Genomic DNA, 14,099 nt, shown 5'->3' on the forward strand with positions numbered 1-14,099 from the left:
CAAACCACTCCTTGAACAGCCCAATAACACCCACTATGTGTGCACACAGGCACTTGGAAACAGCAGAATAGCAGGGCGATACGCAGATACACACAGAGCTTCTTGATCAACTGAACAGCAGCTCCCACACACATTGCTCCTTGAACAACCAAACAGCATCCAGTGCACCCACATCCTGGATCTGCTTAAAAAATTACAAGTGGTCGCAGCACCTCTCTTCCCACAGCACCCTTCCCCCTCCATATAGATATATAAATACATCTTTCCTTTCAACAGATTTATAGGCAGAATGATCTAACAGAATAATTAATTATATCAGGTGTTGGTAACACGTCAAGAAAGCAGAAATGAGAGGCCTGTCTCTGCAAGACGTAGATACGGTGTCTGCCCCAGGGTAGAACCCTGCAGCCACCTTTGCGGTGTCCAGTTTTTGTGGCTGGGTAACATTGAGATGGCGATAATTAGTAGGGTGCTATTCTGCTCCGGCCTCCTTCTTCCTGGTGAAATGAGCAGATCTGCCTTTTCTTTTTAAAGGCTGGGGCTTTCGTTTGCATTAATTTTTGATATTCTGGGAAAACACTGTTCCTTCACATAGTGGGCACTACAAGGGCATGTGTCCCTCTGGGAAAACACTGTTTTTTCAGACAGTGGGCACCACAAGGGCATGTGTCCCTTTGGGAAAACACTGTTTTTTCAGACAGTGGGGTGGGCACAAAAGGGCATGCGTCCCTCCAGTACACTTTCCTCTTTCACATGGTTGCTCAGTTAGGCATCTCTGGGTTTGCACTGTGATTTGTTGTACTTAGTTAACAACACTGGCTACAACAATGACAGTATGTAGTGACAGTGTACCTAACTTCCCTTCTCGCACTGCGGTGAGGCAGTCTGCCAGCTTGAGAGTTGAACAGTCTGCCTGGCTCCTCCTCTGTGATTTCCCCCAGATCTGTATGGGGTTTTTTTGTCTGATGGTTGGAGTATTGTTCAGTTTGCTTCATTCTTCAGTGCTTTAATGACACTGATGCCTGGGAGTGGTGTAGGAGCAGTTTACATTTTATTCAGTGGTCATTTCTGGCTGTGCTTTATTATGGGGAGAGAGTATGCTGCCTTCATTAATCTGATACTGGGAATTAAATGTGGGGTGGGAACAATCCTAGTTCTGTTGCCAAATGAATTCTGTGCTTTAGAGTCGCTCACAGTTTTCCTCTGAAAAGCACAGCTAGCTCTTAAAATATAACCCCAGATGTTGCACTTGAGTAGTAGAATTATATTATTCAATAATTGTAATAGTAGATTAATTGGATTTAATTTATCCAGTTTTTATTTCTTTAATAGTTTAAAAAACCCTACTTGCCTTTTCTTTGATGTTTCCTTAGCTGGCTTGAAATTATCTGAGGGATTTATTATCAGGGGTAGGTATTTTAGTGTGTATTTAATAGCTCTGCTTCCTAACTAAAATATAATCCGCTCTGGGCTTTTTTGAAAAATGAGGTTTCTTTCTATTCCAAGATGACCGCCAGAGCCTGTGGCCTCCAGCATGTTCCTGGTGGTAGTAAAATTTCTTTGGAGACAATCTTATACTGCCAGAAATATAATCAGGTCATTGTCATATTTCAAAGCCATGGGTCTACTGAAGTGGATCATCGATAGATCTGGTCAAACAGTTTATTTTAATTAATTTATCCCTTTGATTCTACTAATTCATTGTCTGCAAAAACTCCTTTTTATGAAGCTATATGATATTCAGAATGATTTGATGACTGGGGTTTTTTCCCCCCCAAAATATATCCTTTCTATAGATTGTGCCAAGTGTTTATAACAAATATGCATTTGATTATGAATTTCCCAAACAGAAATTCTAGCCTGAGAGACTGAAAGCAAGCATGGGAAACTGAAGGGTAAAAAATATTATATGGCTGTAGTAACAGTGTCAAAATGAAACAGTAAATTCAGGAAGTTTGGAGTTAAGGCTAAACTTAAAAGAAACGCAAATATGTTAAGGTATGGAAACTGTGCAGTCAAGGCACACAAGAAAATTTGATTTTGCCCGGCAATGATCCCTTAAGAGGCCATTCTGATTAATAAGATATAGTGTTTGTGGCTGTAGATTACAAAAAATTTCTGTGAAGACACATTTTTTGTCAGAATAACAGCCCATGCACTCTTCCCCACAGGCCATTTCTGTACCAGCTTGATCCTTAGCATCCATCCTATGCAGGGTTCAGTTGGTTGCAAGACAACTCCAGTGACCTGATGGCTGAACTTAAGAACCAGGTGCTGTAGGAATGCAAGAGAAGGGGACTGAAACATTGCAGACAAGAGAGGAGGAGGGAGTAGAGCCATCTTGCTTGGTTCTTTCTCCCACCCCCTTCCCACCTGTGAGGATGCTGTTACTCTTCCTTCTCCTGCCTCCCTTACTCGAAAATCTCGCTGGCTTGGGCTCCTAATGCCTTCTTCCCCTGGGGGGTCTGGTTGGCTGCTCTTCCTCTAGGAGATGGAAAAGTGAGGAAAGCAGACAATAAGATGAGTCCGGAGGTGTATAACTTTGCATTTGCCATATTATATTTGCATAAACCTAGTCTACAAGCCATCTCGTCTGTTCTATATGACTGCCCTGTCCATCCTCATGATCTACCCATATATCTGGATGGGTAGATAATGGCATCTAGGCATTTGATGTAAGTTCTCTTCTGTCTAGGACAGTGCTTCTCAGCCTCTTTAGACCTCAGGCACCCCTGGATAGACTCAAGGCACCCCTTGGAAAATGTCAGCTCTTTGTTTTCATTCTATTTTTATCTACAGAAAAATGAAAGAACCATTTTTTCTTCTGCAAAGAACTCAGAAAAACTACAGCTCTGGGCTGCTCTTTGAAATCTCTGGGTTTATCTCATGAATTGTGTTTGTCAGCCTAACAAGATTAACATTATGTGGCACCCCGCAGCACCCTTGAAAGGATCTCAAGGCACCTCAGGATGTCACGGCACCCTAGCTGAGAATCACTGCTCTAGGATATATTTTAATATTTCTGCCCGCACTCCTGTATACTTCTATTTAATAGGATATTTTCCCCTTTGGACACAAGCCAACCTTGAAACATTGATAAACTACTGCTATCTTGTAAGCAGTTTCTCAGCAAAATATGGGACAGAATTGTGTTAACTGTATATTTTTATGCGCTGTTTTTCTTTTCTCTTATCTTCTAATTTGTGTTTTTCATGAGACCAATCCTCAGCCTGTCTAATCATACTGAAATATTACTTCCTTGAGTATTGAGTGCAGTTTTAAAACTTTGTCTTTCATTTTGTAAAAAGAAACGGGATATCGAATTTTACTTGGTTTTTAGCAGCCTGAAGATGTATTATTATTCCAGTCAACACGTTGCTTTTAAGATGACATTAAAGTTTGGTTTTACCTCAAAGTGCTGGTACAAACAGCTTTTTGTAGTTCCATATTTGTGTTGTTAGATGGGGGTGCCTTTCAAACTTCCCAAATTTACACATCAGGATTGTTTTTACTGTTCTTCTGCCAAGCAATAAAAGCAAAGCTTCTCCCCATTACTGGAGAAATCAGTGCTGCAGAGTCTGAGATTTTTGTTAGTGTGATTTCTTTATATTCAAGTTATTTACACAGTGGTCAAACTGCATTCAGGAAAGCCCTTGGTTGTTCTGTGTGAGACATCAAAGATGCCTAGCTCCATGGGAGGAATGGTGCTCTAAGAATTTACTCTGGTTAGACAAGCTAAGTTAGGGGTGGCCAACCCACAGCACACATGCTGCACATGAAACAGGGAGCTGCGGTGCATGGCCTGTGTATTCTGGATGCTCAGTAAAAGGAGACTTCTGAATGGAGGCAGGAAGAGGAGTAGAGTGGGAGCAGGACTCTGCTAGAGGAGTCAGGTAAACCCTTTCCTGGCCCTGCAGTCACTACTGAACTCAGGGCTTTGGACCCTTGCTTGTCATATAAAACTCCAGCAGTTGTAGTGCCAGGGAAGGGTTAACCTAGCTTTGGGTGGTGACACCTCCTCTTGCAGCAGGATCTTGCCATTGCTCTGCCCCCACCTCCATTCTAGCACCCCAAGGTGCAGACACTTCCAGGTACACTGCTGCGGTCCAGGGATCAGAGCAGCATGGGGATGGGGAGGGCTGTTAATTTGTGGCATGCCTGGCAAAAGGGCTGGCTACCAGTGGACTAAGGTTTGGGTGTACGATGAGTTATTGTGAGGTAAGCTAGGAAGTCAGCTACTTGGCAGTAACTGCCTGCATGCATGCATGTATCCTCCTTTGATTGAAGAGTGAGTTACCTTGCATTTACTGGGGCATAGGAACATGGACTCAGGCAGTTATCACTGAGTATCTGATGTGTTGCAAGTTTAAGGCAAACAGCAAACTACCCCATTGTTTGCAACAGCTTCCTCTAAAAGAAATGACCTCAGTAAGATGACATGGCATTTCTTCAAAGACTAAAGATTGCTTGTATTCTAAGGGAAAAATAAATCTTGTAATATCATATAACAGCCCCATCTGGTGTCTCTGACCAGAACATTTTTAATTGGCATATCTGCTAACTCACTCTGGCTGAGCTCACTTCTGTCATCGATCAGGAAGATAATACAAGATTGCTGCTGATAAGTGTATAGGCAACATGCAGATTGGGGGAAATGGCAAAGAACAGAGCAGTATGGATGCTTGACATCATAGGAACAATTAATCAGCATATTTTAATACAGCTAAACCAAGATAGTTGATCAAGGAACGGAGAATGGAGGCTGTAGTTATGAAATGGGGAACCACATCTTAGAAAGCTGTGACTGAAAAACTTTAGGCATTCCTGTAGATAGCTGACAGATTACTGTGGACTGTGGTGGATTCCCCATGGTAAGCAGGAGAGCTTTCAATATTGGGGGTCTTTCCCAAGACATCCTCAACAGGTCTAGGGTTTCATTTGGTAGATGGCTTGGTGCAGGGATCCCTGGGAGAGATTCCCTGACCAACGTTATAGAGAGGGGAAACCCACATGTGTGGGATGTCAAACGGCTGAGGGTCAGCATGAATGATAGGAAGGAGAGAGAGGATGAGACACTGGAGGGTCCAGGAAGGCATGGATGATGTAGGCTACTGGGGACCAACCTTTTTAGCAGGCATGCCACAAATTCTCTCCGCATCCCTCCTGAGTGCCACTCCAATCCCCCTCCTCTGTCTAATCTGGTGCTCTGCATTCAGCTTCCCACCCTGGGCTCTCTGCCTAGTCTGCTCTCTGCCCTATCTGTCACTATGCTGTCCTTCCTGCCGTGATCTGCTGCCTGCCACATAGAGGCAGCCTATGCTACAGGTTGGCTACCTCTCCTGAAGGGGATAGCGGTGCACTCAGGCAATCTGTTGTCTCACATGGGGAAAAAAGCAAGGGAGCACTGGTGATATCTTCTCTGTGGATCCATCCTCTTCTCGCCAGTGCTGGGCATGCCAGAGAGGGTGGCATCACTGCAGATGTTATCTCCTCTGAAGCACAAGTCAGAAATGCAAGTAACCTGTGCAGGGGAGCAAGGGGCAGGGCCCACATGCCTCAGCACATCCTTTTGTGAGCACTGTAGCTTTGTGCAGCTACTATCTTGTTCCCTGTAGTTAGGGTTGAACTGAGTTGCCTTTACCCAGAAATAGCCCTGCATTCTTCAGTGTGAGTGCTCATCGAGCAGCTATCACCCAGTGTAAGTACAGGTCCCAAGCTACTCTCAAATTTCAGCAACCTGCCTATACAATCTTTGGAGAGCACAGTGATTAACACTATGGGGGCCTAGCTGGCGCCGCAGGTAGGCCACTAGAGCATGGCAGCAGTTGGCCAGGGGGAACTAGAAGAAAGACAAGGCTACAGATAAGGCAGGTGGAGGCAAAGCTATTTGGCAGCCTGTAGGGTCAGGCCCATCACAAGGCCTGCCATGAGTGCAGTCAAACAGCGAGCATTGTACCATGGGTGTCACAAGACGAGTTAAAGACAGATGCCATGAAAAACAATTAGTTATTAATGAGTCTGAGGGAGCGTGATCCAGCCATGGGAAAGATGTCAAATACAATGACTTCCACCTCTGTGTTCCAGGCTCGTAAGTGTTGCTAGCAGGCCTGGCTTCCATCTGCCATTTCAAAGCTGTAGGAAATACCATTGCTTCTTAGCCTAAGTGTCTCCGTAGTATTCAGAGCATGTTGGAGAATGGGGGAAGGGGGTTTGAGTCGGCCTTTTCTTTTGCACATCCTTTTGATTTACAAAGACTGTCCGAAAAAAGAGCTGCAAGCTGTCACGTAGCTCAAGGCAGCCTCTCCAGCCAGCTCTGTGCCCCAAGCAGCCTCTCTCTCTCCTTCCTGCCAGAGCTGCCCTTGTCCAGCACTGCTGCTCTCACTTCCTAACACTATCTTCTGCTTCTTGAACATGTTGCTGTAATTCCCCAGCCCCCTCACTTCCACTCTTGTACTAGGGAAACCCCACTTTTTGTTTCTCTGTTAGCTTTTTCTCAGATGGTCCTATGCAGCACAGTGCCTTGGGTTGCTGCTTCTATTGTTTTAGCCATTTTACTCCATACTGGCACTTAACTGTATTTCCATTTAGCCAGAATGGAGAGTGGCTAGTGCAGCCACCAGATTTAGCAAGGCTCTGTGGTTGCCTACAGATCCAGGGGAACATCACCCAGCAGAAAAGAGGCAGGCAGCACCCTCTACACCATGTATCCTTGTCTGCCTCTGCAGGTCCAATATGTTGCACATGGTTGAGAAGGCAGGGAGTTGCACGGCTTGTGCTTCTTGGCTCCACTCCTGAAAGCATTCTCAGGCACAGCTCAGACTGCAGGACAGACTGTTTTAAGTTTAAAATGGGAATAATGCATCTAGAGAAATGCACTCTGATTTTTTTGACATATCTTGAATGGCCTGTCCTAATCAGTTGTGTGCAAGAGAGAGTGTTTCTTAGGGCACCATCAGGGGCAGCTGTTTTAGAGGCATCCCAAGGTCCTGCACTGCCTGGGGGGACTTGTGAAAGCAAAGGACTTTCTTTCCTGTGGCGTGCTGCTTCTGTTGCTGATTTGAGAGAAGCCTGGAGGCCAAGCAGTTAATGGCAGCATCTGCTTCACCGGAAGAGTGCTTTTGCTGGATGGCACCTTAGAAATTCACCACTGCTAAACACAAGATCCCTGCCTCTGAGCACAACGGCCCACTAACCAAAGAGCAATGATGGAAAATCAGGGTGTAAGCTTCCCCGTGGGATAGGAACAGTTTGTTTTGCACATCTTGGGAGCTTCTTGCGTTCTAATGAATGGCACTGCTTCCACTCATCCAAACCTGCCTCTGAACCTGCTGGCTTCTGACAAGTGACCAGAATTCAGAACATGTATTTTGTTGTGCAGTTGCTGACAGGTGGGCATGGCCTCTCGCTGCAAAGCCTTTATTTAGCAGATACCCTTTTGCTATGAGTGCTAAATAGATCAGGTTTAAAAAAGAAATTCGGTAAAAAAAATCCTATTCTGTGAAACCATGCTATTGCAACTCAAAGCCAGCTCTTTTCCCTGGCTCATGAAGAGAGGAGCAGTGGGTAGGACTAAGCCAGCAAGAATGTGTGTGGGGGGGATTCGTTTCAGTTACACTGACAATATCACCTGTCATTTCAACCAATCAAACTGGGCTTGACAAGCCTGTTTAATACCGTCTATTTTTGAAAAACCTGTCAGGGATGCCCAGTGGGCCTGGGTGCTTATTTCTCTGCTTGTCAATCTCAGGGCTAAACAGGTTATTAGCAGAGGTTTGAATCCTCAGCCTTCAGCTTTGCAGCAAGGATGTCTCCCACGTGGGCTACAGGAGTCATGATGGCCTTCCCTGTGGTCACCATCCCACAGAGGAGTCTCCCCAATACCAAGATTGCTCTGAGAGGGGGGAGATCTAGCCTGTTCTCCCTGAGCTGTTAAATAACGTCTGTCATAAACTCTTTGGTTGGTGAAACTCTTAACTTTCATCTCTTGAACACGGCCAACACTTGGACCCTTCAGGAAGGTGTGTTTCCTCCTTCCACGGCACTTGGCTGTCTGACACGGGAGGGACACCTACTGCATTTATTCTGCAGGCTAAATGCATGGGGCACACAAGGCCTCTTTCTCCCTTCCATTCCTCCCAACCCCCTATTTCAGGGTCTAACCACAACCCCACCACTACCACAATCTGGGCACTATGTGTGATTCCACCTTCCAGGTTCACCCATTCCCCCTCACCCATGCCAGTGGCTGTGTGCCCCTCATGCCCCTACCTTCCATACCACTGTCTATCCCTTTCTCCCCTCACTGGCGATTAATTACAACACGGGTTGTAACCAATGAACACATGTTCATTGCGGGCAGATCCTGCCTGACTAACCTTGTTTCCTTTTACGACCAGGACACAAAGTCCTTGGATGCGGGTGTTGAGGTGGATGTTGTCTACCTGGACTTCAAGAAGGCCTTTGACACCGTTTCTCACGTTTCTGCCGCAATCACCTAGGTTTTATTCTCATAAAAACCTAGGCGACTGCAGCATTGATGGTTACACAGTCAGATGGGTGGCAAATTGGCTCTATGGCCGCACCCATTAAGTGGTGGTGGACAGGTTGTTTTCGACCTGGAAGGATGTGGGCAGTGGAGTTCCCCAGGGTTCAGTCTTGTGTTATTCAACATATTTATCAGTGACTTGGAGGCGGGCATGGAAAGCACGCTGTCCAAATTCACTGATGACATGAAGATGGGGGGAGAAGTGGGCACACTGGAGGGGAGGGACGGCATCCAGCTAGATCTAGACAGGTTACAGAGGTGGGCAGATGAGAATAGGATGGAATTCAACACAGACAGGTGCAAGATGCTGCATCTAGGGAGAAGGAAAAACCAACACACCTATAGGCTGGGGAACACTCTTCTTGTCAACACGGTGGCTGAAAGGGATCTTGGAGTCATTGTTGACTCCAGGATGGACATAAACCACCAATGCAAGGAAGCGGTCAATAAGGCTAACCGCACCTTGTCGTGCATCTACAGATGCATCACAAGCAGGTCCAGGGAGGTGATCCTTCCCCTCTGTGCAGCACTGGTCAGGCTGCAGTTGGAGTACTGTGTCCAGTTCTGGGCGCCGCACTTCAGGAGGGATATGGCTAACCTTGAGAGGGTCCAGAGGAGGGCCACTCACATGGTCAGGGGGCAGCAGGCCAGGCCCCATGAAGATAGACTAAAGGGCCTGAATCTATTCAGCCTCTACAAGAGAAGACTGAGAAGAAATCTGATGGCCATCTATAAATTCACCAGGGCACCAGCGGAAAATAGGTGAGGCTCTGTTCCCCTGGGCACCACCTGGGATAACAAGGAATAACGGCCACAAATTGATTAAGAGTGGGTTCAGGCTTGATATCAGGAGGCATTACTATATGGTTAGGGCTGCCAAGCTCTGGAATGGGCTCCCAAGGGAGGTGGTGCTCTCCCCTACCTTGGGGGTCTTCAAGAGGAGGTTGGATAGATATCTGGCTGCGGAATGATCCCAGCACTCATTCCTGCCCAGGGCAGGGGGTCAGACTTGATCTGTTCAGGTCCCTTCTGACCCTAGAAACTATGAAACGTTTCCACTGAGCCTCAGTGGACAGTGGCTAGCACAGCCATCAGCTACAAGTTCTGTAACTGCCTACAGGTCAAAGGCAACATCTCCCAGCAAAACAGTGCCAGGCAGTGCACTCTGCACCACGTATCCTTGTCTGCCCATGCAGACAAGGTAGGCTGCACATGGCTGAGGCAGGGGGTTACATGCTTCTCAGATCCAACCCTAAAGCCATTCTCAGGCACAGCCCAGGCTACAGGGCAAACTGCCTGTTCAGGACGACTTCTCTGCCCATGCCAAAGGCTCTGGGCATCTGCCAAGTCAGAGTTCCCCATTCTTTTCCCTTGTGTCAGGGAGCTTTCTCAGTGCTATCCTAGAACCCTTTTCCTTGCTGTCCTTAATTCCTTTCTTCCAAGGCTGTTACAAAGACATGCTGTCTAGCTAAGCATAAGAAGAAAACCCACCCCATTCTTAGCTAACAATTAATTCCCTGCTACTTTAGAGTTCTGAGAATGTAGTCTTTGCTGAATTTCAGCATGGATTAGATCACAGTGTTCTGCTATACCCAAACAGAAGGAATTTTTTTCTTGCAGAATCTCCATTTAGTTTTGAACCAATCCTATGACAGCTATGACATTATATGAAAAATCTGGACTAAAATTAATACCCTAAGACTTCCAGCTCAGTGAACAAAGGATCAGTCTTGGTTTCTACAATGGTGCAGAGATCTAACATATACTCCAACCCTTAACACTTGTTTTCATGCGTGTTATACCACTATTGCAGTGTTAATTTTTTTTTTTGAAAACAGTGCTTCATTTTGGAATACTGCTCTTAGTTTTGAGACACAAATTCTTTTGAAAAGCTGTTGTAAACAGAGTTTCCTATCTTCCTACTGAGAGTCAATTTTTAGGGTAGAACTCATTCTAAGAAGACCTCAACATGTATTTCAGTTGAGGGGATTGTTTGCATGCTGTTTGTGGCCACCTCTGTTCAAGACATGTGGGTATAAAGTGTAAATGAACGTGTTACATTATGAAAACACAACACAGGTTCTGTATCACTAATTGCTCTTCCAACAGGAAATAGAGCTGCTACCACAGGACAAAGAAGTGACTGGAACATGTGGAGGCAAAAATGCTGACAGCTGCAGTAATACAATAACTGTGAGGACAGAAAGCAAGAATCATTTTATTACAATATCAATGAAACAGAAGGTTCGATTTACAAGACGGATTTCCCTGAAACAAGCAGCTGAGCATCCCAGACCCCCTTGGATCAACAGGAAGTCCTGACCCTGTGCAGCACTAAGCTCAAAAAGAAGCAAATGGGAATATTTCTCTTTGTGCTCTTTTGGCTACGTGTGACCTGCCACCTTCCCTGCCCATAGCACTGCTCCTGCCCACAGAGCTCTGGAGCCTATTTATTTTCCAGTGAGTCCTTTGCCTGCCTGAACCACTGCTATGGGTCATATAAGGCATTTTATCCCATATATCAGAGCACACAGAACCCTCTGGCTAGGTCTTTTGGAGGCAGGTAAAATATTGCTGAGGAAGGGCAGATAAAAGAATCAGATGTGTAAAGGACAGAAGGCACTTCAGTCTGGGGGAAAGGACAGGAGGGCAGGGGACAGGCTCTGGGAGCAGAAAGCCAGAAGCCAAATGGCAGGCATTCACAAGTGAGTTACAATCAGGTACTTTTCTTCTTTGCAACTGCAAGTGTTTATTCCTGTTATTTTTGGGGTGGGGTAGGTAGGTGCCAGGTGCTGGCCCTCACTCTCACACTTGGTTTATATCTCCTCCTGCCCTTTTCCTTCATTAGAATTTACTGTCCCTTGCCTGTTCCCTGTAGGAGGGGGAGGTCCATCCCCTTCCCAGGTGGCTCTCACCTGGAGCCACTTCCAAACTCTGGCAAGGAGAGAGGACCTGCCATGGATGCAAGGCAGAGCTGGGTTGGATGCCTACAGGGAATGCTGACTGGCTCCATCTCCCCTAACCTGCTTGGAACTGCCTTGCTGGCTATCAAGGGCTGCTCCCTCCCTTGGCAAGAGGGAGAGGCCAGGGGGCTGGCAGTGAAAGATGTGCCTGTGGCCATATGCATGGAGTCAGTCAGGTGAAGTGAGACAGGCCCAGAGTGGCAGCACAAGTGGGCTATGGGAACTCCTAGCAGCATGATCAAGGACAGTGCATCATTACCATTGATTGGTGCATCTACTCTCTTCAATCTTAAACAATCCTAGGGGCTGAAATTATTTCATTGGCCTAAGCTACAGAAGGGGCAGTGACATTATTGGTGATCCCGCTGTGTCTTGCTTTTGATTGGAAAGAGATAATGCCAGTTACAGTGCTGAGAAGTGCTTGTTGCCTGTAGAGAGGCAACTGTAAGTCGAGTAGGCTATTATGTGGTCACAGCTTACTGCTGGGCTGTCTCACATGGGACACCCACTCTCTCAGGGGAGGGCTTCCCAGGGCCACCAGCTTCTTCAGAAAGGGGCTGGGCTGCAGTTTGGGAATGTCAGGATGGGCCTCGGAATATTTCTGCAGCCTTGACAGGACATGGGGAAGCCCAACAGTAGAGGCATGGAACATAGGTCCACCCCTGTGCGTTGGCCACCCATAACCATAGATATAGATTACATCAATGTCCTCTGGGGCAGATGCTATCCTATCCGCTAAGATCTGAAAGCCTTCATTGATGAGGGCATACAGACAGCGTTCCAGGATCTCCTCCTGGTCTACAAAGCGGGCTTTAATACCATGGGTTTCTCTATACTCAGACAAGAAGTTGTACAGCCAGGGATCTGGATTAGCTGTCCTACCCCCAGGTTTCTCATACAGGTACCAGCCCTTTCCTGCCTTCTGGCCGTACCTTCCCTGCTCACACAAGAAATCAGGCAGGGGGCTATATCTCCTGCTCTCACGCTGGCGAGCAGGAGTTCCTGGAGCCAGTTTTGGTCCAGTCAGGCCTTGCCCCTTTCGAGATCTCCAGCCAACATCAAGCCCAGCAAGATCTAACATTCGAAAAGGGCCCATATGAAAGCCAAATCCCTCTACAGCCTGGTCTACTTCTTCTGGCTTACAACCTTCCTCTAGAAGGAAAATTGCCTGTTCTACATAAGGAGCCATCATTCTGTTCCCAACAAACCCAAAGCAGTTCCCTACTAAGACCCCAACTTTGTTTAAGGTCTTAGCCAGACTCATGGCTGTGGCAATGGTGGTGGGGGATGTGTGATGACCGCGGATTACTTCCAATAGCTTCATGACATGAGCAGGTGAGAAGAAGTGAGTGCCAATGACTTGGTGAGGATGGCTAGTGACTGCAGCAATTTCATCAATATCCAGTGCTGAGGTATTAGTGCACAGGAAGGCCTCTGGCTTACAGATTGTTGACAGCTTCCGGAAGATCTCCTTCTTCAGTGCCATGTCCTCAAACACTGCCTCAATAACTAAGTCTACATCCCGCAATGCACCAAAGTCAAGAGTGAACTGGAGACGAGCAGGGTCACAAATGTCCTGGCTTTGGCCACTCTGCTGCATTTTTGAAGCCTCCCATTGCAAAAGAGACGTCACGGCTTCTCTTCCAATGTCCAGTTGTTTCTGGTCCTGCTCTAGGGCTACTACCAACATCTTGGCCTTTACCAGAGAAGTCACGATGCCTCGGCCCATTGTTCCCAGCCCTAGTGAAAAACACAACAAAGTGGAGTCTGTAAGTGTTAGGAGTTATTAAACAGCTGCAAACAGTGGCTCCTTTGGTACTTCTGCTTTGGAAAGCAATTATCTGTGAATATTTAATGAGAGAGGCATAGATGAAAAATATTAATGGAACACAAGGGACAAGCAATGCAGATTCTGTTTGAGAGAGAAAGATGTAAAAGTGAGCAGCTGTCTGTCCAAGAGTGGAGAACAACAGTGGTATCTATCCTAAAGCACCCAAAGCACATGTTCCTCAGCATCATTCATGTCCTCTCCCAGTCACACATTATACATGTGGGGGGTACCACAGTTTAGTAGCTGGAGCATGGAAGTAGAAGTCAAGGAACATGGGATTCTAGTCTCAGCTCTGCCACTGGTTTCCTGTCTGACCCTGGGCAAGAGGCCTGAGGCTGGCTCAGTTTCCATCTGCATACTGGGGTATTAAGCCTTATCTTTGTAACATGCATGAGATCCTTGATGGGAAGTATTATGTGCAAGCCAGAGAAACACCAGGGGCCCAGTGAAACCTAGAACATGATCTTCCTGGTCCTGCATTAGACAGAGCTTCAAACTCCTTGGCTGTTTCGTTTAGCAGTGCCCTTCCATCCGCCTACTCAGAGCCAGGCAATACCCAGGAAGGGACTGGGCAGCTTGAAGCTGGTCATGGGAGAGACAGCTTCTTGGGTTGTAGGTCTTGGTCTGCTCACCAGGTAAGTGCTGCAGTTTGGCATTATTGATTGGAATAATTAATTTTAAGGGCTACCTGATTGTTTTTTCAGAAAGGACTTGTTTGTACCAGTCCAGTTTCAGGTAAATACTTAGCCAATTCACAGAA

At 46.5% G+C, this 14,099-nt stretch overlaps 2 protein-coding genes across 2 annotated transcripts in view; both read right to left on the bottom strand.

Annotated features, from left to right (window-relative positions):
• The window catches only part of CUNH3orf70 (chromosome unknown C3orf70 homolog), a 54,129-nt gene extending 49,539 nt beyond the window's left edge, over positions 1 to 4,590 (bottom strand). Inside the window, exon 1 of the mRNA XM_019543048.1 lies at positions 4,567 to 4,590. Coding sequence (XP_019398593.1) covers positions 4,567 to 4,590 — 24 coding nt within the window. The remainder of the gene's footprint in view (positions 1 to 4,566) is intronic.
• Positions 4,591 to 10,739: 6,149 nt separating this feature from the next.
• EHHADH (enoyl-CoA hydratase and 3-hydroxyacyl CoA dehydrogenase) overlaps positions 10,740 to 14,099 on the bottom strand; it is a 39,208-nt gene continuing 35,848 nt past the window's right edge. The window contains exon 7 of the mRNA XM_019542953.1: positions 10,740 to 13,248. Coding sequence (XP_019398498.1) covers positions 11,978 to 13,248 — 1,271 coding nt within the window. The 3' untranslated portion in view covers positions 10,740 to 11,977. The remainder of the gene's footprint in view (positions 13,249 to 14,099) is intronic.

This window comes from Crocodylus porosus, unplaced genomic scaffold, assembly GCF_001723895.1.
Source record: "Crocodylus porosus isolate Cpor-Errol unplaced genomic scaffold, CroPor_comp1, whole genome shotgun sequence".
NCBI classification, from domain to species: Eukaryota; Metazoa; Chordata; order Crocodylia; family Crocodylidae; genus Crocodylus; species Crocodylus porosus.